The sequence below is a fragment of the Oncorhynchus masou genome, chromosome 2, assembly GCF_036934945.1.
Source record: "Oncorhynchus masou masou isolate Uvic2021 chromosome 2, UVic_Omas_1.1, whole genome shotgun sequence".
Taxonomy (NCBI): domain Eukaryota; kingdom Metazoa; phylum Chordata; class Actinopteri; order Salmoniformes; family Salmonidae; genus Oncorhynchus; species Oncorhynchus masou.
In genome coordinates, this window is record NC_088213.1 from 50,660,761 (window position 1) to 50,686,597 (window position 25,837).

The 25,837-nt window shown below is 42.5% G+C and overlaps 1 protein-coding gene across 4 annotated transcripts; it reads right to left on the bottom strand.

Moving 5' to 3' along the window:
- Positions 1 to 11,130: 11,130 nt before the first annotated feature.
- Positions 11,131 to 25,339, bottom strand: LOC135506209 (BTB/POZ domain-containing protein 9-like). Of its 4 annotated transcripts, none has more exons than XM_064925734.1 (11): positions 25,166 to 25,339; positions 22,038 to 22,250; positions 21,203 to 21,566; positions 20,643 to 20,913; positions 19,005 to 19,224; positions 18,525 to 18,644; positions 18,130 to 18,239; positions 13,717 to 13,906; positions 13,450 to 13,557; positions 12,282 to 12,360; positions 11,131 to 11,462 (listed from the first exon to the last, which is right to left on the bottom strand). In XM_064925734.1, the coding sequence occupies exons 2-11, from the start codon at positions 22,220 to 22,222 to the stop codon at positions 11,283 to 11,285; spliced, it is 1,827 nt and encodes a 608-aa protein (XP_064781806.1). In that variant the 5' UTR covers positions 22,223 to 22,250; positions 25,166 to 25,339; the 3' UTR covers positions 11,131 to 11,282. The 4 variants fall into 4 exon arrangements, with proteins under 4 accessions (XP_064781806.1, XP_064781790.1, XP_064781799.1 ...); XM_064925718.1 differs by having other exon boundaries at positions 12,255 to 12,360; XM_064925727.1 differs by lacking the exon at positions 25,166 to 25,339 and adding an exon at positions 24,489 to 24,591 and having other exon boundaries at positions 12,255 to 12,360.
- Between the last annotated feature and the right edge of the window lie 498 nt (positions 25,340 to 25,837).

The window sequence follows — 25,837 nt, forward strand, 5'->3', positions numbered from 1 at the left end:
TATCAGACTCTATCCAGTAGCATCCCCGATTCAAATGGACACAACGCGTCTCAGTGTCAACCAATATACTTGTCAATGACCAAAAGTGCATCAAGATCCTCTCAATAGTGACTCTTCCCTATTAAACAATACATTTCCGAACACTCAAGTTGATATCTCTGTCAACCAATATACTTGTCAATGACCTACCAAGCTCATCTCCTCACATTCCACATGGCAATTGAGACCAAGAAGGAGAACACTGCTAACTCTCTACAGCTGACTGGGTCCATGAACGTGTACGTGTGCGTGTGTGTGTGTGTGTGTGTGTGTGTGTGTGTGTGTGTGTGTGTGTGTGTGTGTGTGTGTGTGTGTGTGTGTGTGTGTGTGTGTGTGTGTGTGGAGGCAACTACATTTCTTCAAGTTGGTGTAAATGGTTGTTCATCATTGGTCCATCAGGAGATTGCATTTGGAAAAGTATAGGTCTGTAATTCCATCAGATGCATGACATTGAAAGTGCTACTGAGAGCAAAGTGTGGACCATCGCATTTACCAGTTCTCTCTTGCCGTCTCTCTGTATCAGACCACTACCTGGGGTAACAACTTAGAAACATTTTCAAACACAGCCTCTCTCTAGCTGTCTCTCAATGCTTATGGCTCCCTTTCCTTCCATGAGTCCCCCCCAATGATAGGTCCCCTGATTACGCTAGCTGTCGGAGACTGGCGGTAATTGCGGCTCTGTGATGGTAGCTGTTTTTGTGTTCTCCTCCATCTTTAATGAAAGTGGAATTATGTTGTCACTCACCAGGCCGCCACGCCTGATTGACGCGCCACCTTATTATTTCCCCCTGGAGATAGGATGCCGTGCTCGTTGGTTCCATCCACTTATAAATCAAAGCTTGTGAAACCGTGGAGATTAAAACTGGTGGGAGACGACCTAAAGTTTTGTGTTGTTTTTGATTTCGTGGAGATCTAAAGTTGATTGGGGACTTGAGAAAATGAAAGAGGCTTTAGCTTGTGCACAGCCAGGTGAGAATCTGTTTGTGCCATCTCTTTTTGTCTTGTTGTTGACTTGCTTTGATGATATTGCATGATAATATTGACCGACAAGGTGACAGAAATGTTGATGAAGGGGAAGATGTCCTCAACTAAGCTCTATACGCATTAAAGGGACATTATACTCCAAAATCAAAATTTGTCAGATATTTTCAGGCTGCAAAAGTAATCTAGATGAGTCTACATCCTACAGCATCAGTTGTGTAGAACCAGCTATACACCGCAGCTTTGAAAATTATGTCTCGTGGACAGACACAGGTAACATCAATGGATGTGATGACTAATGAGGAACATTGTTCTTGTGAAACGTTTTTCATAACTGATTAGGCTATCTGGACCAACATGATTTTGCAGGTGTGTGCATCTTTCGAATTTCGGAAGGGGAGGGACCATTTGGCCCGTAGATTTGCCCGAAACTTGCAGAGAGAGTGGGGTGGAACTACTGACCTGCTTTCGCTACATCTCTACCCACTTAATTGAGTAGCTGGCGGAAGATTGCAGATCTGGGTTTCCCAGATTTCTTAGTTGTGGAACGACCCTGGGTTTATAAGCGTGGATACCGACTCAGCTGCTCGAGCATGCTTTTGGGGCACAGTCGATAGCGCGCTGGACTTCGGGCTAGAAGGTCGAGGGTTCGAGACCTGCCCCTTGCCTGTTTCATTACATTGGTGTCAGAAGTGACCGGACCTTGCATCCACGACAGTGCGTGTGCTTGGCCAGTGAGCTCGTTCCTATAAGACGTAGAGTCGCAAGCTAGCGCGAGGACCCGCTCTTTGAAAGGACGGAGTAGTGTATGACCCTGGGTTTAGCATAGCTAAGGTTGGTCAAAAAATGATCTGTGCTACACCAAACAGTACCTCTCCTATAACTCCCAGTAATGATTAGTAATGGTGAAATCACATTATCTGGTGTAACAATCGGTAGCTAAGAGAACTGGTGATCAGCAAATGATGGGAGAGGTGGTCATTATGAAATTGCCATTCCAAAGTAACAGACAGTAAGTTCAGGGAATACTTGTAAAGTTGTGGGAGGAGTGTTTTGACCAAACTGCCATTTAGCTCCTCATGAGTCATCTTGCTTGAAAACGAGCATAATGTCTAATACTCCGAGAGTTTTGACCAAACTGCCATTTAGCTCCTCATGAGTCATCTTGCTTGAAAACGAGCATAATGTCTAATACTCCGAGAGGGGTACAGTTCAGCTACAATGACACACGCAGAAAGAAATTATATTTTTGTATCCAGAATCCACTCCATGAAGATGTGGATTCTGAACAAAATTATACTTAGTTTGTACCTGAGCACTCAGGACCTTAGACTGGGGGCGAAGATTCATCCTCCAACAGGACAATTAAACTAAGCAACGAAAATGGTTGTGCAGCGACGCTCCCAATCCAACCTGACAGAGCTTGAGAGGATCTGTAGAGAAGAATGGGAGAAACTCCCCAAATACAGGTGTGCCAAGCTTGTAGTGTCATACCCAAGAATGCTGTAATCACTGCCAAAGGTGCTTCAACAAAGTACTGAGTAAAGGGTCTGAATACTTATGTAAATGTGATATTTCAGTTTTTTTTGTTATACAGTTGCATCATTATGGGATGTTGTGTGTAGATATAAGTCAGAGAGAAAACAAACATTTAATCAGTTTTAGAATAAGGCTGTAACATAACAAAATGTGGAAAAAGTCAAGAGGTCCAAATGCACTGTACAAGTGCACAGACACAGAGATTACATTTACAACAATATCTAGCCTAATAGAAAGAAATATGGTATAACCCTCGACCTTTGCACAGGGACCAGACCGTACAAATGAGCCTAGGTAGGTACGCAGACAGTATCTACCTACAGCCATGTCTATCAGACATGCTTAGGCAAACATTTTTATAGTAAAACCAGCTCTAATTTTAGAGATGTAGAACAGTAAATTGTTATAGTATTGTTTCACCTCACTGTTTGCTAGTAAACTTAGCTAGCCAGCTTGCTGGATATGCAATACTTGTTATTTACATCTGTTTGGAATCTTATCTTGTGTCAAGCCTATAATTTTGTGATTGAAATGCTTCCGAGTTCATAATCAAAATCAAATCAAATCAAATGTATTTGTCACATACACATGGTTAGCAGATGTTAATGCAAGTGTAGCGAAATGCTTGTACTTCTTGTTACGACCATGCAGTAATATCTAACAAGTAATTTAACCTTACAATTTCACAACAACTACCTTATACACACAAGTGTAAAGGAATGAATACGAATATGTACATAAAAATACATAAATGAGTGATGGCCAAACGGCATAGGCAAATGCAGTAGATGGTATAGAGTACAGTATATACATATGAGATGAGTAATGTAGGGTATGAATACATATAAAGGGGAATTGTTTAAAGTGGCTAGTGATACATTACATCAAGATGGCAAGATGCAGTAGATGCTACAGAGTACGGTATATACATATGACTTGAGTAATGTAGGGTATGTAAACATTAGATGAAGTGGCATTGTTTAAAGTGGCTAGTGATAAATTGTTTACATTAATTCTTCCATTATTAAAGTGGCTAGAGTTGAGTCAGTATGTTGGCAGCAGCCACTCAATGTTAGTGATGTCTGTTTAACAGTCTGAAGGCCTTAAGACAGAAGCTGTTTTTCAGTCTCTCGGTCCCCGCTTTGATGCACCTGTACTGACCTCCCCTTCTGGATGATAGCGGTGTGAACAGGCAGTGGCTCGGGTGGTTGTTGTCCTTGATGACCTTTTTGGCCTTCCTGTGACATCGGGTGCTGTAGGTGTCATGGAAGGTAGGAAGGTGTGCAGACCGCGCCACCCTCTGGAGAGCCTTGCAGTTGAGGGCAGTGCAGTTACTGTACCAGGCTGTGATACAGCCTGACAGGTTGCTCTCGATTGTGCATCTGTAAAAGTTTGTCAGGGTTTTGGGTGACAGGCCAATTTTTTCAGCCTTCTGAGGTTGAAGAGGTTCTTCACCACACTGTCTGTTTTCTGCGGCTTCTTCTCCACACTGTGTGGGTGGACCATTTCAGTTTGTCTGTGATGTGTACGCCCAGGAGTTAAAAATTTCCACCTTCTCCATTGCTGTCCCTTCCATGTGGATAGGGGGGTGCTTCCTCTGCAGTTTCCTGAAGTCCACGATCAGCTCCTGTTTTGTTGGCGTTGAGTGAGAGGTTGTTTTCCTGACACCACACTCCGATTGCCCTCACCTCCTCCCTGTAGGCTGTCTCATGTTGGTGATCAAGCCCACTATTGTTGTATTGTCTGCAAACTTGATGACAGTCGTTGGTGAATAGAGAGTACAGGAGGGGGCTGACCATACACCCTTGTGAGGCCCCAGTGTTGAGGATCAGCGAACTGTCGATGTTGTTTCCTATCTTCACCACCTGTGGGGCGGCCCGTCAGAAAGCCCAGGACCCAGTTGCACAGGGAGGGGTTGAGACCCAGGGCCTCCAGCTTGATGTTGAGCTTGGTGGGTACTATGGTGTTGAATGCTGAGCTGTAGTCAATGAACAGCATTCTTACATAGGTATTCCTTTTGTCCAGATGGGATAGGGCAGTGTGATGGCGAGTGCTTCATCTGTGGACCTGTCCGGTATGCAAACTGAAGTGGGTCTAAGGTGGCGGTGATATGATCCTTGACTAGACTCTCAAAGCACTTCATGATGACAGAAGTGAGTGCTACGGGGCGGTAGTCATTTAGTTCAGTCTTCTTTGCCTTCTTGCCAGAGTCTCCCGTCTTTCCTGAGCTGCCAGATTCTCCCGTCTGTCCTGAGCTGCCAGAGCTATCCGTCAGTCAGGAGCTGCCAGAGCTGTCCGTCAGCCAGGAGCTGCCGGAATCGCCCGTCACGCTGGCGCTGCCGGAATGGTTCTGGTATGGTTCTGGTATGGCCTGGTATGGTTCTCAATCAGAGGCAGCTGCCAATCGTTGTCCCTGATTGAGAACCATATTTCGGTAGCCTGTTTTTCCCACTTGATTTGTGGGTAGTTGTTTTCTGTTTTGTGTATGTCATCTTACAGACCTCACCTTACAGTCATGATCCATGGCCCGGAGCCTCCAGTGATGATCCATGGCACGAAGCCTCCAGTGATGATCCATGGCACGAAGCCTCCAGTGATGATCCATGCCCCGGAGCCTGTATTGACGATCCAAGACAAGGAGCCTGCAGCAACGGTCCCAGTCCGGAGCCTCCAGCGACGGTCCCCAGTCCGGAGCCTCCAGCGACGGTCCCCAGTCCGGAGGCTCCAGCGACGGTCCCCAGTCCGGAGCCTCCAGCGACGGTCCCCAGTCCGGAGCCTCCAGCGACGGTCCGCAGTCCGGAATCTCCAGCGACGGTCCGCAGTCCGGAGCCTCCAGCGACGGTCCGCAGTCCGGAGCCTCCAGCGACAGTCCGCAGTCCGGAGCCTCCAGCGACGGTCCGCTGGAAGAGAAGCGGAAGGTTCTCTGAGGGAGACCTCTACTGGGGACAGTGGCAGCATGGCTGGCCGTGGGAGTGGGCATAGTAGAATGAAAGGCTTTGCAAGCCCTGACAAAGTGCTTGTTAAAGCTCTCAACCATTCTGACTTTGTCAGAGGTGATAGTGCTCCCACAGTTAAGTGAAGTAGGTAGCTAAGATGATGAGTTTAAATTTTCCAAGGTTTTCATAGTGTTCCAAAACTTCTTAGGGTCAGAACCACAGGCAGCGAATTGTTGTTTCTAATATCTTGATTTTGCTTTCCTGATTGATTGAGTGCACTTGTTTCTTGTTTCCCTAAAGAGTTGACAATCATGGAGGCCTTTGCTTTGCGCCAGAGCAGGTGTTTTAGTTCAGACAGTTCAGTGCTAAACCAGGGGCTGTAGCGATTTTTGGTTCTAACTTTCTTGAGTGGAGCATGTTTATTGAGGACTGTGAGAAAATAGGACCAAGCTAGACGATAAGGTCAATTCTGGGCCAGTGTACAGATGCCAGGTAGGGTATGAAGGCCTGCTCATTTAAGTGCTTTATGTAATTTGTCAACAAATTGTAACAAATTACATAAAAAAGTCATGAACATAAACTGTTGTGTTGAGGGTGAAATGTCAGCCAATGTATTATGTTATTATTATAACCAATTTTCAACATAGACAAATCTTGTAAAAAACAAGTTGAAATTGTATCTTTAAAACAGCATCAAATCTTCAATGGTATATCCACTATAAAAGCTATAGGCTGGGCCGCAGGGTGGCAGGGTAGCCTAGTGGTTAGAGCGTTGGACGAGTAACCGAAAGTTGCAAGTTCAAATCCCCGAGCTGACAAGGTACAAATCTGTTGTTCTGCCCCTGAACAGGCAGTTAACCCACTGTTCCTAGGCCGTCATTGAAAATAAGAATTTGTTCTTAACTGACTTGCCTAGTAAAATTTTAAAATTTAAAAAAATTAAATTTCCTTCTGGAAAGTTGCTCTATCTACAGCTATCCATTTGGTCTCTCATCCAGGGTTTTAACCAGCCCTGCTTAATGTAAAGTTGTGTTTGGTACTATTCCATTGAATCCATTCCAGCCAATACAATGAGCCCGTCCTCCTATAGCTCCTCCCGCCAGCCTCCTCTGAAACCCATACAGTACGGAGACAAAATTTACGGTGCGTACCGCAGTGCTGCAATGTCAGGACCTCGGATCAATGGAGACACTCAAGTTGTTTTATCCAGTTTCTCTCTAAACATTCAAAAAAAATTGTAATGGACTCTAAACCTTCCAGCTGTCTGTACACTATTCCAACTAAATACTGAAAGAGCTACTTCCTGTGCTTGGCCCATATATGTTGAACATAATAAACAGCTCCCTGTAACAAACTCACTAAAAGTGACCATAATAAAGCTTCTCCTGAAAAAGCTAAACCTTGACCTGAAAAATAAAAAAGATGACCGGTTTATATCGAATCTCCATTCCTCTCAATTATTTTTGAAAAAGCTGTTGCTCAGCAACTCGCTGCCCTCCTGAAGACAAATAATGTTTACGAAACGCTCAATCTTGTTTTAGACCCTATTATAGTACTGAGACCGCACTCATGATGGTGGTAAGTGACCTTTTAATGGTGTCAGACCAAAGCTCCACGTCTATCCTTGTGCTCTTAGACCTTAGTGCCGCTTTTGACACCATCGTTCACAATCTTTTGGAGAGATTCGAAACCGTAATTGGTTTACATGGACAAGTTCTTGCCTGGTTTAGGTCTTATCTGTTGGAATAATATCAGTTTGTCTCTGTGGGTGGTTTGTCCTCTGACAAATCCATGGTAATTTCCTCAAGGTTCCGTTCTAGAACCACTATTGTTTTCACTGTACAGTATATACTACCTCTTGGTGAAGTCATTCGGAAACACAATGTCAACTTTCAATGCTATGAAGAAAACACACAGCTGTACATTTCCATGAAACATGGTGAAGCACCAAAATGCCTACCCTGGAAGCCTGTGTTCCAGACATAAGGAAGTGGATGGTGGCAAATGTGTTACTTTTAAACTCTGACAAAACAGAGATGTTATAGGTCACAAGAAACAAAGAGATCTGTATTAAAAATGTAAAAGACGTATTATTGTTCCAATAAACACTGGCAAATGGATTGGGTATTGTCAACAGCGTTGTTGTCTCTATTAGTGTGTGGCGGGCTGGTTAAAACCTCTTAAGGACCGGACACGTAAAAAAAAAATCACCTAAAATGCCTGTAGCTCAGGACCTGAAGCAAAGATATTCATATTCTTGATACCATTTGAAAGGAAACACTTTGAAGTTTGTGGAAATGTGAAATTAATGTAGGAGAATATAACACATTAGATCTTGTAAAAGATAATACAAAGTTTAAAAAACATGTGTTTTTTTCATAATTTGAGATGCAAGAGAAAGGCCAAAATGTAACAGTCCAGGTTAGGCGCAATTTAGATTTTGGCCACTAGATGGCAGCAGTGTATGTGTAGTTTTAGACTGATTCAGTGAACCATTGCATTTCTGTTCAAAATTATGTATCAAGACTGCCCAAATGTGCCTAATTAGTTTATTAATACATTTTCAAATTCATAACTGTGCACTCTCCTCAAACAATAACATGGTATATGTCTATTGCATATCAATTAGGGTGCTTTTTAAGAGAACTAACCAAATAACATGGAAAACAGTCAGAAAAAAATATTAATTACAATGATAGATTTTATTAATATAAATAATAACAGCACAATATTATAGATTCATGCTCATATTTAGAGGGTCCTAGCAAGGCTATAAGCATGTCAGTTCATTGGATCCAATTGTTTGAACATTTTTTTTTTAAATGAAGAGAAAAAGAAATACAAATATTGCACATCCAGTTCTTTATGTCCATTACATGCAAGACATATTTCATGTAGTCCTCATTATATCCTGTTTTTTTCCAACAAAAAGGAAGGAAAAAGGAACATATGTTCTAACACGCTACTGACTGCCAGTAAAAATGTGTCTTTGGCATCACACTACCCATAAAGGAATACCTAAGTTTAACTTACAATCGACCCTGACACATCCATGGCACGATAGCAAAGAAGACATGCAGTACTGACAATCCAGAACGAGTAAACCTGTAAAACCAACCCTCTCTCCACCCATACACATTTTGTTTTTATTCCAGGGTTGTTGCTCTATCACCTCGGCTGTTTACACCCATGCCTATATCATTAGGATCAAGAATAAAAAGGTAGCATAAATAGCTAATATAGAAATATAAAATATACTTCTCGCTAAGAGAAGTGCTTCCATAAGCCAGTTAGTGTTGGTTCTATCGTTAACTTGAATCAGTTTAACCTCCGATCTACAGGATTGGTGTCCCCCCCGCTGGACAGTTGTGCAAACATAGGCTAATGTGATTAGCATAAGATTGTAAGTAACAAGAACATTTCCCAGTACATAGACATATCTGATATGGGCAGAAAGCTCAAATTCTTGTTAATCTAACTGCACTGTCCAATTTACAATAGCTATTACAGTGAAAGTTAGATCTATGGGGCTTTGAATATTTGAGTGAAGGGTGGCAGAATCAAATTATGTTATCATGGGACTGCCCATATCTCCCTCTGGCCTACGCCAATTGGCAGTCAAGGGTTTGCCTAAGGATGCAAAGGCCCATCATGAGTCAGGTAGATGGTCTGATGGTCTTAGTGAACAGAGACCTAGATATGTTGGGAGGATTTAGTGGGTGGAATATTAGGACAATTAGAGGTTTACACAGTTGCAGTTACTCTATGCTTAACAGTGCAAATATTATGGTGCAGCTATATGGACACATAATCATCATGGTGCTTTTTTTAAAACCACTTTTTCTACACAATTTCATGATATCCAATTTTTAGTTAGTCTTGGTCTTTATAGCTGCGACACACAGCTCGATATTTGTTGATAATACATTCGTCTCATTCGATACTCTGTGGGTTGACCACTTCAGACCTGTGTAATGGCCAATTTACAGAGGAGGAACTTTGAGGCAATTCAATCTTTTCAGTCTGGAAAAACACCAGGGTTTGATGTTATACCAGTAGAGGTATATCAGACCTTTAATTATGTACTCAAAGATCCTTTATTAGCATGTTTTAATTACTCCTATAAAAATGGTCGCCTTTCAGGTACTCAACAAGGTGGTCTAATTTCATTACTTTTTAAACAAATATACAGATTCAGTCCATTTAAACTGGATGCCTCTTACACTTCAATGTTGTGATGCGAAGATCCTGGTGAAATGCATAGTGCATAGAATAAAAAAGGTTTTACCAGATATTTTTCATCCTGATCAGACAGGCTTTTTACATGGAAGATATATTGGAGATAATATGACAATTACTTGAAACAATTGAACATTATGGAACAAAGATACCAGACCTGGTCTTTATAGATGATTTTGAAAAGGCATTTGATAAAGTATGTCTAGAATGTATATATAAAGGCCTGGAGTACTTTAATCTCAGTGAATCTCTTATACAATGGGTTAAAGTTATGTACATCAACCCCAGATGTAAACTAGTAAATAACGGTTACTTCTCAGAAAGCATTGAGCATTTAAGAGGAGTAAAACAAGGCTGTCTGTTGTCTCCATATCTATGTATTATGGCCATTGAAATGCTAGCTATTAAAATGAGATCCAACAAGAACATCAAGGGGTTAGAAATCCAGGGGATACATCTTTTTTTTTTTTTAAGTGTCAACGATGACTAAAGTTTTTTTCTTCCATCTGCAATCTGGATCCCTGCAGCCTCATTGAATATCTTGATCACTTTACCAGCATCTCAAGGACTAAACCCTAATTATGATAAGTGTACCATAAAGTATTGGATCGTTAAAATTAAATGTTTACACTACCTTGTAGTTTACCAATAAAAATGGGCGGATGGTGAAGTAGACATACTTGGTATTCACATCTCAGAAAATATGAACACATACAAGCATATATACTGATAAGTCACAATTTCCTAGAGATTTAAACAGTTATCAAAAACAGCACACCAGGGTAAGCCTACACGAAACACATTTTAAGTGTTTCTAAAATGCCCCATGGGAAAAATTAATGGTGGAAAAACTATTGGAACAATTTCATTGTTTGACCACTAGGTTAAGACTCATACTGTGGTACTCTACTGCACCGGTCAACTTCTATCACATCTCCACAAGCATAGAGTTGCCGAATCAAAAGTAATTTAGTCGGCTGTCCACAAGTGCATATGGCATAGCGTCAAGGGGTCCATTCCGGATTGGCCCAAAGCTCACCACCATGACCACCTCCATACCTACCATTTAGGGTTCTTCATTTGATCTAAAGTCTAGCCCCGTTTGTAAATCTGATTCCATGAAATGTACATTTGATTGCATAAATGTTTTGTGCTTGTTATTGAATTCTGTCTTGTCATCAAATCTGAAACACTGGAGTAGAGAGCTAAAAGAACAATTGTAGCTTTAGTCTCCAAACACATGGAGAAAGCACTGTAAATAGAGTGAATATGGATGGGCTGGTTAAATTGGTCATTAAAATGAAGAATCAGCTGCTTCTTGAAAAGTAAAAAGAAATGTTGAACTTTCCCTTGTCAGGCACAACATCAACTTAAACATCACATTCAACAACAAGGGTTTAATTTCATATAAATATATATTTATTTCATTTGAGCAGCATATTATGTCGAGTAACATCACAAAAGAAGCTTGCGTGGATTGAGATGCCTAAGGTAGTGTCTGTGGTTTTCTCCTGGAGTCGAAGGGAGAGGTTGGGGTTGGCAAACCCCTTAGAGGGGGTGGGAGTGTGAGGACGAGGAGGCAGAGGAAGGCCGGGTGGGGAGTTGAAGCTGGGACTGGGAGGGTGATTGGGGCTGTAGCGGAGGCTGCTGGGACTTAGAGTTCGGGCTGCCCTCTTTGACCTCTGTGTCGAGCTGGGCGGGGCACTCGAAGTGGACGCAGTGGAACACCTGAGGGACAGAGAGAGGTTATAATACAGATTCAAATAATAAATACAGTGCAAGTGCTGTGATTGTCATTATTTTAGAAAGTATGTTTACATTTGGTTACTTTTACAGCTATGCATGTCTAAGAATATTCAAAGATAAATACACAACGCAGAGGACTTAAGGTCAAGAGGAAATTAATGATCAATGGAAATAGTTGTTTTTCTGTAATGGGGAACTGAAGAGTAATGAGTCAGAGACACGGGAGGAATTTCAGTCCGGGACACATGGCAAGTTCTTATTGGTTCAAATTGTCTATACATTGAGACTGAAACAGGATACTTGGTATTGGCCCCATTTTATTGCAATAAATTCTAATTGGTCAAACAAAGGCTAGGATTGGGTTATAAATTATATCCTGCCACTTTGTTCCGTGGAGGAGCATTGCTGAGGACTTGGACGAATTACCTACTTTGCAGCATAACTAAGATTTGTTCTCTTTGATTAAACCTATTTTATTCACCTGATTTGCTTTGGGATCTGTTTTATTGAAGAACAACATCAACTGCTTACACATGTTAGATTGTTAAAATGCTTTTCTACATGGTTGTGGTCAGACATCATATTCAAATGACCCGAGAAAGAAAGGCAGGTGTCTTACTTCGGATGGAAGAAGAATTAGGTAGCATGTAGAAGGGAGAAAGGGTGAGCGAAAGAGGAATGGAAGAGGGAAAGGGATGGAAGACAGAAAATAAGGAAAGAGTGACAGCTTTGGGACACCATTAGGGGTGTGTGACTCATCGAGGTTCAGCTCACTTCCCGAGCCTGCTCATCTCTCCCCACCTCGTTGGATGTGTTGTGGGTCCCCACGATGCGCACAAAGGAGGCGGGGTGCTTGTCAAACACCAGCGTCTGCCAAGACCTTCAACACCAAGACAAACAATGTTGATATTCTTTTGTCCTCCAAGGAGGATGGGCCAATTAATAAATAAAAAGTTGATATTTCTATGGTTATGTACCTAATTGCTCTCCATTCCTTACAGGACCTGTTCGAAATAGGATGCCATTTGGGATGCATTCCATCATATTGTATTTGACAAAGTGTTCAATAAATTAGAGCAGAGTAGTTGGATTTTGAACAAATCCATTGTTCAATCAATGGAAACAAAAAGCTTAGTCCTTAAATATAGTCAGTGAGTGTCTTTTCTTGTTAAATTCTAGAGTTATTTTATTTAACTAGGCAAGTCAGTTAAGAACAAATTCTTATTTTCAGTGACAGCCTAGGAACAGTGGGTTAACTGCCTGTTCAGGAGCAGAACGACAGATTTTTACCTTGTCAGCGCGGGGATTCGATCTTGCAACCTTCCGGTTACTAGTCCAACGCTCTAACCACTAGGCTACCCTGCCGCCCCGATCTGACCAACAGATCTTTAGTTTGATCGATATGGTCTTAAGCTTAAGTGGCTGTCTTTTCTTTTTTTACGGCCAATCTAAAATTGTTAGATAAAATGCTACTCCTGCAACATTTAAGTAGTTGTAGAGCAGCCAAAACCTTGACAACCAAAAAGTAGGCTTGTGACAAGTATCATGATACTCAGAAAAAGTGTGGCAAGGAAACCAAACATGAAGAGGTCATACATTATTTTTTAAACATGAAGCAGATTTAAAATTTCTAGTCTCTAATGTTGGAAACTAACATTATGTTGAGTCACATGTATTTACTGTCTAAGCTATAGCACATACCATTTGACATAAAGCTGTTTTTTAAAGGACCGAATAGTTTGGTCTGCTTCGAGTTCTTTTTTGTTGTCATAAAAACAGGGATGTTCACAACCCTATTAAAAAAAGGCTCCATTCTTTTTCCTTGTCCATGTTTCCCTACATTGGAAACTTACAATTTACAGTTGTCCACAAAAATAAAAAATAAATAAACAGTAAGCAAATAACAGAGACCAGCAGAGAAGAAGGACAAGAGAAGAAAACATTGAAACAGGGGGAATCACATTCTCACCTGCAAGCCGCTTTGGTACGGTCCACCACCTTGGTCCACTGCTGCTGGTTGGTGGACAGCTCGATGTAGTAACTGTAACTGCGGTTATCACAGTCCCAGAGCAGGAGTCTGTCCAGAAACACACACAAACCATTGGACTGATGCTGAGGGCAGGGTCTCGGTCACTCCCCCAACCTGAGTTGGATGACAATGGCATCAACTCTGGCTAAAGTAGTGCACTGTATTAGTGCACTATATAGGGTGCCATTTCAGGCACAGCCCCCTTACCTGAGTGAGCCCAACATGTAGGGCTGAGCCAGTTGGATGACGATGGCCCCTGAGCCCAGCTGGTGGCAGGTGTAGCCCGAGTCCCAGTCGTAGTTGGAGGTGTCCCCGTTGAGCAGGGCGTTGCGGCTCCGGCTCACACCCTCGATCACACTGGCCCCGCATGCGATGGTTGCCACGTTACGGTCGGGGACTTGATTAGGGGGTGTTGAGGGAATGGTGAGTATGGGATTTGGCTAATAGCTTAATCACATTGGGCTGTTAAGGCCCAAAAGAGGTTTCTTACAAGAAAATCAACTGGGGTCTGGAAAACTGGGACTAAGTCAAGTACTGGAAATTCCCAAAGTAACAGTATGAGTGGTGATATTGAATCTGTTTTAGCCTTGTAGATCATAAGGAATAAGATAGACAAGAAGGACCAGATCCTTGATCAGCACTCCAACGGAGACCTTTTGAATACATGTGACGACTAGAAACATGATTCAGTATTTGTGCTTTTTAATCCAGGAATAGGCTCAAAATATACAGAACAAAAATATAAAAGCAACATGTAAAGTGTTGTTCCCATGGTTTCATGAGCTGAAATAAAAGATCACAGAAATCTTTCATTCGCACAAGCTCAGCTCACACAAATTTGTTCACATCCCTGATCATGGCGTTGGCCTGTGGGTAAAGGTTAATGACCCCCCCATAAATACATTTCTCCCTTCCCTCGCTCTTGATTCTACAGAGGGACTATTGAATAGCCTTTGTTAAACAGAGAGTCTGGGAACATCAAACAAGTGGAGGGAAAGGAACCATATTTCAGTAATATAACCAGTTGAAAATATGCGTTGGTACTTAATGAATATGATGTCAGTTCGGTTGTCAGCCGAGACATTATGACCTAAACTGTATCTGAGAAAGTCTAGACATTATAGTTATCAGATTCACATGGAATTGTTGTGCAATTCAAATGTTTAAATATAAAATTATTTGTGAAAAGATTAAATGTAATTTTAGCTTCCAAATGAGAGATTGGGTTTTCATAAAGTTACTGCTCTGCTCAATCAGTGGCCCGCCCCTATGAAGAGACAAGGGCTATAAACTATGAAACACACCCTTCTCCCTCCACTATATAAAGCCTTGACGAAAATGTAACCTCCTGTTCCGGGTACATTAGGATGACTGTCCGAGGTCAGAAGGATTCAGATAGTAACTACCTAATGAAGCCAACCTCAGCGTGAGCTTTGGTTGCGAATGGTATGAACTTTGAACTCTTATTCGCTACAGAAGTGATACCTCCTAGCCGTTGAGTTAGCAGCGGCCGCTGTAAACGTGGGCTAGGAGAGGACAGAGAGTATTCCGTCTACCACACAACAACGACACTACAACGTATCCCGTTCCCCACCAGAGACACTCTTGAAAGGACTGTTGGGCAACATGGCCTTCCATCTACCGCCAAACTATTGAAGCACAGCTCAGAGTAAATATTTTTTGCATTTTCCTTTTCCAAATGGGCAGTAATTTAGAATGCATAAGATACTGTATTTACCATAGCATGGCTTCTTCCCTCGTTCCTCAAGTCTTCCCGCTCTTTCACTCAAACCCAACCCCCTTTTCTTTGTGTAACCAGCTGTCATTTGTTCCGTCCGCTAGGGACGTTTTCCTTTATGACATAATTTGTAATCAAGGTAAGATTCATTCTGTGTATATGAAATTCTGTGTGATTAGTTAGGTATTTAGTAAATAAATAAACCCAATTTTGTATTGCTGATTCAATTTGTTAGCCAGGGTTCGTGAAGATAACCAAGAATTTACAAATTTCAGATGAGACTGAAATAAGGTGATTAATATTGACTACAATTGATGTAAAATATTACTAGGTCTTTAAGAGTTTATTTGGAAGATAACAGCTCTATACATATTATTTTGTGGTGCCCCGACTTTCTAGTTAATTACATTTACATGATTAGCTCAATCAGGTAACATTAATTACAGAGAAAGGATTTTATAGAATAGCATGTCATATCACTTAATCCGGCATAGCCAAAGACACGACACCTGCTATTGAGCATTTCTCCTTTGCCAAGATAATCCATCCACCTGACTGGTGTGGCATATCAAGAAGCTGATTAAACAGCATGATCAACACAGGTGCACCTTGTGCTGGGACAATAAAAGGCCACTAAAATGTACAGTTGTCACAATGACACAGATGCCTCAAGTTGAGGGAGTGTGCAATTGGCATGCTGACTGGAGGAATATCCACCAAAGCTGTTGCCAGAGAACTGAATGTTCATTTTGCTACCATACGCCACCACCAATGTTGTTTTAGAGAATTTAGCAGTACGTTCAACAACCTCACAACTGTAGACCACGTGTAACCACACCAGTCCAGGACATCCACATCAGGCTTCTTCACCTGCGGAATCGTCTGAAAACAGCCACCCGGACAGCTAATGAAAATGTGGGTTTGCACAACCGAAGACGTTCTTCACAAATTGTCAGAAAAACAGTGTCAGGGAAGTTTATCAGCGTGCTCATCGTTTTTTACCCGACTGCAGTTTGTCGTGGTGACCGACTTCAGTGGGCAAATGCTCACCTTCGATGGCCACTGGCACGCTGGAGAAGTGTGTTCTTCATGGATGAATCCCGGTTTCAACTGTACCAGGCAGATGGCAGAAAGCATGTAAGGCGTTGTGTTGGAGATCGGTTTGCTGATGTCAACATTGTGAACAGACAACCAACAGACGGACAACAAACACAATTTAATTTTAGCAATGGCAATTTGAATTCGCAGAGATACCGTGATGAGATCCTGAGGCCCATTGTCGTGCCAGTCATCCGCCGTCATCACCTCATGTTACAGCACGATAATGCATGGCCCCATGTTGCAAGGATCTATACACAATTCCTGGAAGCTGAAAATGTCCCAGTTCTTCCATGGCCTGCATACTCACCAGACATGTCACCCATTGAGCATGTTTGGGATGCTCTGGATCGACGTGTACGACAGCGTGTTCCAGATCCTGACAATATCCAGCAACTTCATACAGCCATTGAAGAGGAGTGAGTGAACATTCCACAATCAACAGCCTGATCAACTCTATGCGAAGGAGATGTGTCGTGCTGCATGAGGCACATGGTGGTCACACCAGATATTGACTGGCTTTCTGATCCACGCCCCTACCTTTTATTCTGGTATCTGTGACCAAAATATACATATCTGTATTCCCAGTCAACTGATATCCCAGTCAACTGATATCACAAACCTCTACAGATGCACAATCGAGAGCATCCTGGCGGGCTGTATCACCGCCTGGTACGGCAACTGCTCCGCCCACAAACGTAAGGCTCTCCAGAGGGTAGTGAGGTCTGCACAACATATCACCGGGGGCAAACTACCTGCCCTCCAGGACACCTACACCACCCGATGTTACAGGAAGGCCATAAAGATCATCAAGGACAACAACCACCTGAGCCACTGCCTGTTCACCCCGCTATCATCCAGAAGGCGAGGTCAGTACAGGTGCATCAAAGCTGGGACCGAGAGACTGAAAAACAGCTTCTATCTCAAGGCCATCAGACTGTTAAACAGCCACCACTAACATTGAGTGGCTGCTGCCAACACATTGACTCAACTCCAGCCACTTCAATAATGGGAATTGATGGGAAAGGATGTAAAATATATCACTAGCCACTTTAAACAATGCTACCTAATATAATGTTTACATACGTATACATATGAGATGAGTATGTAAACAAAGTGGCATAGTTAAAGTGGCTAGTGATACATGCATTACATAAAGATGCAGTAAATGATATAGAGTACAGTATATACGTATACATATGAGATGAATAATGTAGGGTATATACTGTACTCTCTCATCTACTGCATCCTTATGTAATACATGAATCACTAGACACTAACTATGCCACTTTGTTTACATACTCATCTCATATGTATATACTGTACTCGATACCATCTACTGTATCTTGCCTATGCTGCTCTGCACCATCACTCATTCATATCTTTATGTACATATTCTTTATCCCGTTACACTCTGTATAAGAAATTAGTTTTGGAATTGTTAGTTAGATTTCTTGTTGGTTATTACTGCATTGTCGGAACTGGAAGCACAAGCATTTCGCTACACTCGCATTAACATCTGCTAACCATGTGTATGTGACAAATAAAATTTGATATCCATAGATTAAGGCCTAATCTATTTATTTCAATTAACTGATTTTATTTTATGAACTGTTGCGTTTATATTTTTGTTTCCATATAAGTAAACCAACCCTTAGTATCTCTATGGACATTCAGTATTGGCATACTAAACAAAGAAAACTGAGCTAGGGACATATTTCACCCAATCCCTAATAGAAAAGCTATGAAAATATCCCCAAGAACTGACAGAAAAACATCCTTACCCAGGAGTCCTTTCTCCAGAATGTATCGTCGCTGTGTGAACATGCACTCAAAGGCCACCAGGTGGAACACCTTGTTCACGGTGTTGTGTGTCCCCACAATGCGTACATACCTATGAGACAAAACAGCTCATGAGACAAGTAGCCGAATTGTATGAATGTAAAGATACCATATCACATTAGTCTATAGGTGCATCATTATGCTAGACCGTCATATTTAACCAAATACATCCACAGTTGTCATTTTACCCCCATTGAAAAATGTCAACTTCATTAATTTAACCAGGCAACTCCCTTCAATACCAATTCTTATTTACAATGATTTTCAAAATTCTCATTTATAATAGAGGGGGAAGCAAGCTTTTGCTTTGCGGTTTGGTCTCTGTGTGTTAGTTTACCTGCAAACACGCGCTGTGAAGAATAGACTCTGCCAGGAACGACAGAGTAACTTGGAGTGGTCCACTACACGCACCCAGTCTAGCTCATCCATAGACACCTCCACATAGTAAGAGTACGACCTAGATAGAGAAAAATAGTGATGTACAGTATCACAAATCCATGCTTAGGGTCTTACTAATTTCTTGACAAAATCCAACAGATGCATTAATATATGGAAACAGAATCTATCAAAATCTATTTCAAAAAGAAAAATGCAACCAGAATAGTGAACTTTCAGACTGCCTAACATGAATGAAGAATTTCACCCAGGTTAGAAAGGTGTTACGGGGTTCTCTTTTGCAGTTGCAATGCAAAGATCATATTTCAAATTGGCTGAAGTGTTTGTCTAAGGAACCCCAATAATATCATGGAGATGTGTAATTACAAGAAGAAAGAAACTTTCACCACCAACACCACCAACAATTTGTCAATGGTGTTACCTGCTGTCGCGGTCCCACAGCAGCAGGCGTACGTGGTTGACAATGTAGGGTTGGCCCAGCTTGACTTGGATGCCTGCTCGCCCGTCCTCCTCAATGGGGTGCCGGGAGAAGCCGTGGTCCAGGTCATAGTTCTGCGTGTCTCCGTCCAGCAGCGCCGACTTCAGCTCGCCCTTCACCACCTGGGCACCGTGCTTCATGGTGGCAATGTTCTCCTCAGGGACTGGTGGGGGGGGTCAAGGAGGTTTAGGTCACTTTTGGTATCAGCTAGTGGTGTATTCAAAAGCATTAGAAAGAGGTGAAAGGGTAAGCATAACCCGATCCTCACAGAAGATACCATCATTTACCATTACTATTTGCTCAAAAAATGCTACCCAGTTAATGCTCTTCACATTTACTATTCATTCTCTATCTATACTGAACATGGTCCCATGTTTCATAAGCTGAAATAACAGATCCCATAAATTTCCGATACACACAAAAAACTTTTAGCAAATATTTTTCCCCCCACAAAATTGTTTATGTCCCTGTTAGTGAGCATTTCTCCTTTGCCAAGATAAACCATCCACCTTACTGGTGTGGTATATCAATAAGCTGATTAAACAGCATGATCATTACAGGTAAACTTTGTGCTGGGGGACAATAAAAGGACACTATAAATGTGCAGATTTGTCATCCAACACAACACCACAGATGTCTCAAGTTGAGCGAGGACGAAAATTGGCATGGTGACTGCAGGAATATCCACCAGAGCCATTGCCAAATAATTTAATGTTTATTTCCCTTCCATAAGCCCCCACCAACATTATTGTAGAGAATTTTGCCGTAGGGTCAACCGGCCTCACAACCTCAGACCACTTGTAACCGCACCAGCCCAGGACCACATTCTTCGCTTCTTCACCTGCGGGATCATCTGAGACCAGCCACCCAGACAGCTGATGAAACTGTGGGTTTGCACAACCGAAGAATTTCTGTACAAACTGTCTTAAACCGTCTCAGGGAAGCTCATCTGCATGCTCGTAGTCTTCACCCGGGTCCTGAACTGACTGCAGTTCGGCAACTTCCGTGGGCAATGCTTACTGTCGATGGCCACTGGAGAAGTGTGCTCTTCGCGGATGAATCCCAGTTTCCACTGTACCGGGCAGATGGCATGTATGGTGTTGCGTGGGCAAGTGGTTTGCTGATGTCAACATTGTAAACAAAGTGCCCCATGGTGGCAGTGGTATTATAGCATGGGCAGGCATAAGCTAGACAGCGAACACAATTGCATTGGGAGTGGGACAACATTCCACAGGCCACAACCACCAAACCACCTGAGCAACTCTACGCGAAGGAGATGCATCGTGCTGCATGAGGTAAATGGTGTTCTGATCTATGCCCCTACCTTTTTTTTAAGGCATCTGTGACCAACAGATGTATATCTGTATTCCGAGTCATGTGAAATCCATAGATCAGGGCCTAATGAATTTATTTCAAATTGATAGATTTCCTAATATGAACTGTAACTAAAATCTTTGAAATCGTTACATGTTACATTTTTGTTCAGTGTCATCTCAACAAGTAGACACACCACCACAGTTTTGGAAAAGACTGATGTCCACGTTTAATAGTGTTATTATGGCTGGATAGTTGACCACTCACTGAGCATGCCTCGGTAGTTAAGGTCCATGTCGCGGCTCTCCGAGCGCGTCTTAATGGCGTCGAGCAAGTTGTCGGGACTGAGGAGGCCAGAGGGCCGCACCACATTTAGCATCTCCATCAGGCTCATGAGGGGCAGGCGCACTGCCGACATCACTTCCTGCGCTGTCACCTCGTTGTTACAGTTGTGCCGGCACCAGCGGCACAGCGCCTGGAAGATCTCCCGCTCGGTGGCGGCAAACGAGTCCCGCTGCACCACAGCCAGAAGAGCAGTCTGCAGAGGGAGAGGAAGGACATGGACCCTTTTCATCTAAATCCATCAAAATATGCTTTCATCCATCCACCATAACATAGTGGCACCTTTCATCCATCCATGCATCATACTTTCATCCATCCAAACATACCGTCATCATAACTTCTTTCACCTGTTCGTTTGTCCAGCCATCCATCTCATCATACCTTTTCAAGTTCTTTCATACAGTTTTACCTTTTATCCATATACAGCACTTTATTACTAGGTATTTGCATATCACCCTTCCCTTCCACGTTTGCCACTGTCTCACCTTAGAGAGAGTGAGGAAGCAGTCTGATGCCAGCACCTCGGGCGCCTGCCGGTCCATGTAGGCACAGCACGCCTGCGCCAGGCCCCCCAGGCAGTAGAGGCTGGCCACATCGTACACCAAGCATACATTCTGCGTGTGCAGCACCGTGCGCAGAAACTCACAGGTGCTGTCCTCTAGTGGCTGGAGGCCGTAGCGGTGCGCCAGGCCCAGGAAGTCCAGTAAAACGTCCTCGCGGGCCGTACTCAGGCTCACCCGGCCCGTGTACAGGTACTGCAGGAGCATGGAGAATGCCTCAACCTGCGTGTCCTCCAGGGGTACCTCGGCCTGGGGCTGGGACTCCTTCATGCCATTAAAGAGCATGGCTCTGTGGAGGGATGGAGGGATGCTTGTCAGGTTTGTGTAAAGAAGGGGTTGGGAGCACCTTCAACCTGAAGAGCTATGGGAGGAGACAGTTACTAAAGTAACCTGTAGTCACTAGTAGGGTTGGCACAATTACCGTATAACTGTGTTACCAACGATTATGGATGAAGGCCGTCATGAAGACAAAATAAGCCTCATAACAGCTGACAAAGCAGACAGCCATGATTTGTGTGGTTGAGTCAGTTTCTGCTGTAACATGGTCTCCACACTAACATGGACATGAAACGTTGTTGCTCCTAGCTGAAACATGCCAGATGTTGTAGCAAACAAGTCTTTGGTTGCCTAGGCATCGCCCATCTCCTGCAGCAGCACATGCAGTCATGAACAGAGGAAAGGATAAAATGTGAGAGTCTTAAAAAAAATAACTCTTTAAAAACATATTACGGTAACCAATAACAGTCCCAGCCCTAGTTACCTGAAATATTGGCACCGTGACGCCAAGATGACCCGGTGGGCAGGGAAGCGCTTCCCCTCGACAACAAAGGTGACATCACTGTACTCCTCGCCAGACACCAGAGAGCCCAGGTGCTCCGACAGCAGGTGCAGGTGGTCTATCTCTGACACAGAGGTCAGTGACCGCAGGGGGTGGCTGTTACTCATGGCACACAGCAAGATGGCACCGTCACATCTGGAGGGAGAGAGAGAGAGAGTTGTAATTTTACATTCACTGCTTATTTTTCAATGAATTTCAGTTTAAATCAAAGCAAAGTCGCGTGACTAAGTGGGTTAGAGAATGTTATTGAACAGATTCCTGGCATTGGTATCCGAGATATGCCTATAGGCTACAAAGCGATCAGAATTCTTGAATGAGTCACTGATTAAATCAGAACCACAACTGCAATTTGGATTTCATGCACAGTATGGCCATTTCCTGAAAAGTAACAATTAGGATAGGTTAATCTCGGCCTACAAGACTTTTACTAATTAAAGTGGCAAGGGCTCCAAAAGGTCCGTCTCAAAACAAGAAAGTAACCTTGTTATTGAGGAAGTAGCAGCCATTAATACAATTCACTTGTCAAACGTACAGTAGGTCATGCTATTCGTGCAGTCCAAGTTCTGATCATTTGGCAATGAAACTAAGGGTGTGAGATGGCAATGATGACATAGCTATCTGATGGAGAACATACAGTAAGCCTATCACAGCCATACCACAGATAGAGCAATGAGAGACATTTCACAGGATCTATAACTGAAGCATCCGGTTGGAGTATCCACTCACTACCAAATATGGTGATGCTAAGAAGCCCAGTGGGCAGCAAGTGGGAGAAGATTGAGCAAGATAGATTTCGGCCAATATTCTGCCAATTTTCTCATCAATTAAACATTTAATCTCCATACGGTTTTCTGTTTCCCAAAACCAAAATCTGTAACAGAGTGGACTGCATTTTGTAAACTTTATCCATTGCCAAAGTAAAAAAAAAAATTGAGTTTAGAAGGAGTGCATGGCTAATTGAGTTATTGCACACGTGCACTTCAGAGTAGGCGTTCCCTAACAGAAATATGAAAATAAACGCAAGAACACACCAATAGGATCCCACTAGCTCGTGCTTAGCTCTGCCCACTATGATTAATTTGCTACCATTGGAAACAGGCTATGGTCTATCACTTTGACCATACCAACTGTTAGCTAACTAGATATCAAATTGTTGACATCAACATTACATTATCTACCCGACACTGTACTAGATAACTTGTACTAGCTAGCTGTTTTTTTTTGTATTGAGTCACACGAACATTGTGCAAAACACCACAACAAAAGCATAAAACCAGAGACACAAAAAAGCATTTTACACTATAGACAAGTTACATTGACAAACACTAGATACTTTGATAAGTTGATATTTATACCTATTAGGGATGTTATATAATATATTAAAATCAATGAGAAAAATGTCAATTTTTTTTCACCCATTAAGTTAAATTTATGCATGAAAAGATTAGGAAACAGATTAAAGAATGATTTTTAAGACTCTAGACAATTGAGACATGGATTGTGTGTGTGCCATTCAGAGGGTGAAAAATATTTAAGTGCTTTTGGTAGTAGTAGGTGGTGTAGGTGGTAGTAGGTGCCAGGCACACAGGTTTGTGTCAAGAACTGTGACACTGCTGGATTTTTCATTCGCAACAGTTTCTGTGTGTAATCAAGAATGGTCCACCACCCAACGGACACCCAGCCAAGTTGACAACTGTGGCGTCAACATGGGCCAGCATCCCTGTTAAGTGCTTTTGACACATTGTAGAGTCCATAGCCCATCGAATTGAGACCGTTCTGAGGGCAAAGGGGAAGGTATTCTTTATGTTTTGTACACTCAGTGTATTACACATTGTCTATCAGGAATATCAATAACCACTGTCTTTTAGCTTTAGACAATAAAACGTTGCCTTTAAAATTGTGAGCTGGAATGGCAACCCCCGCTGAAAAAAAGAGAGCCGTTCGCTAACCATGTCATTGACATTTCCAAAAAAGTAGTCTTCCGAGCATGAATGCGTCTCTTGCGATGCGGATCTTATTTTTGTACAGTCTTTCCAAAATAGAAAACAGAAACCAGCTTCAAATCCATTAAGTAAAATAAAATAGAAAGTAAGAACTTCGCTGAAGTTAAAGTGATTCAACGGCTTACAACAAAAACTCGCTAAACGGGATGCAAACAGGATTATCACTGAGCGGGACCATTTGTTTTCTTGACCTCCAAGGAGATGGGCAACATCCACAGCATTATCCATGTACTTCTTTCAAACCTCAGGTGCCACATTCAGGCTGATATCACCTTTACATTTTCGTTGGTCTCTTCTGGAACCCCGTTTGTTGCATTTAGCGAGATTCAAGTTATCAACATTCACAGACGCATAATGCGTTCTCCCTCACCATCTTCTCCAGGTTGTCAGCCCTCTCGTCGATTTTAACCGAGTAATTCCTTGGATGATGTTCGCATGCAGATCATAAAGGGTGATATCATTTTGCTTCATCTTGTGGGCAGGGCTTTATTTGGTCTGCGATATCCGAGTCACTCAAAACCCCTTCCGCATCAGTAAGCATGTCGTCCTCATGAGTCAGAGCCAAGGGGATGTCTGTCGAGTAATCATGTTCAGTAACTAGCTAACGTTCTTATTCTTCACAGCATCCTTGTGGCTAGCTTAGCCTTCTTTACATTTTCCTCTTGCGACACGTTAGAAGGTCCTTTCGACTAATGGATGAATTATGTTATAGTCCTAGTTTTAAAGTGTTTTCATGGCTTCTAAAAAAAAAGTTTGAAGGATATTAAAGTTTAAATTAGGCGGACACGGTTGTAGCGACCGCACTTGTCGCCATCTTGACGTTAGTCACCCCATAGTTAGTACAACTGAGGTCGCTTCCAGTTAACGTTAATTGGCCAGTTTATTTATCTCACTGACATTTGCGTGTAGTTCAATCGCTGACACTATTAAATAGCCATACGCCGCGGGAGGTTTATGGACGTAAATAAGTTCCCTGCGTTAGCCAGCTAGCTCTGGTTAGCTAGCTTGCTCTGCGAACGTAACTAGCAAATAAATCGATTTCCTTACCTGAGCTGAAGTCGTTGTATTGTCTGCCCCTTTCAAGTAACAGCACCTTATTTTAGCAAACCTGAACACTGTCAGTGGCAAAAGTCAAATAGCATAGATGCAATATCAAGCACAGGGATTTCAGTTGCAAACAAATAGCTATGGATGCTAACCGGATGTTGTTAAGTAATGAAATGCGGCAGTTACGTAATCAGTCATTTATGAGCGCCTCTGTGGCGAGGATACATACATATCCTACCTACCAGCAAAATGCGTGCTCGTAAAAAAATATTTCTAGCAATAAAATTAATGCATTTTTATATTTGACTATAAAGCATTTTGAAATTGAATCAGCTAAAATATTGTACATAATTTATGTACAATGATGGTCAGATTGGGAATTTAACCAAGACACTGGATATCCCTCTCGTGGTGTAGAGGCTCTGCTTTGGCAAAGTGGGTGGGGTTATATCCTACCTGTCTGGCCCTGTCCGGGGGTATCATCGGATGGGGCCACAGTGTCTCCTGACCCCTCCCGTCTCAGCCTCCAGTATTTATGCTGCAGTAGTTTATGTGTCGGGGGGGCTAGGGTTAGTCTGTTATATCTGGAGTATTTCTCCTGTCTTATCTGGTGTCCAGTGTGAACTTAAGTATGCTCTCTCTAATTCTCTCTTTCTTAATCTCTCGCGGAGG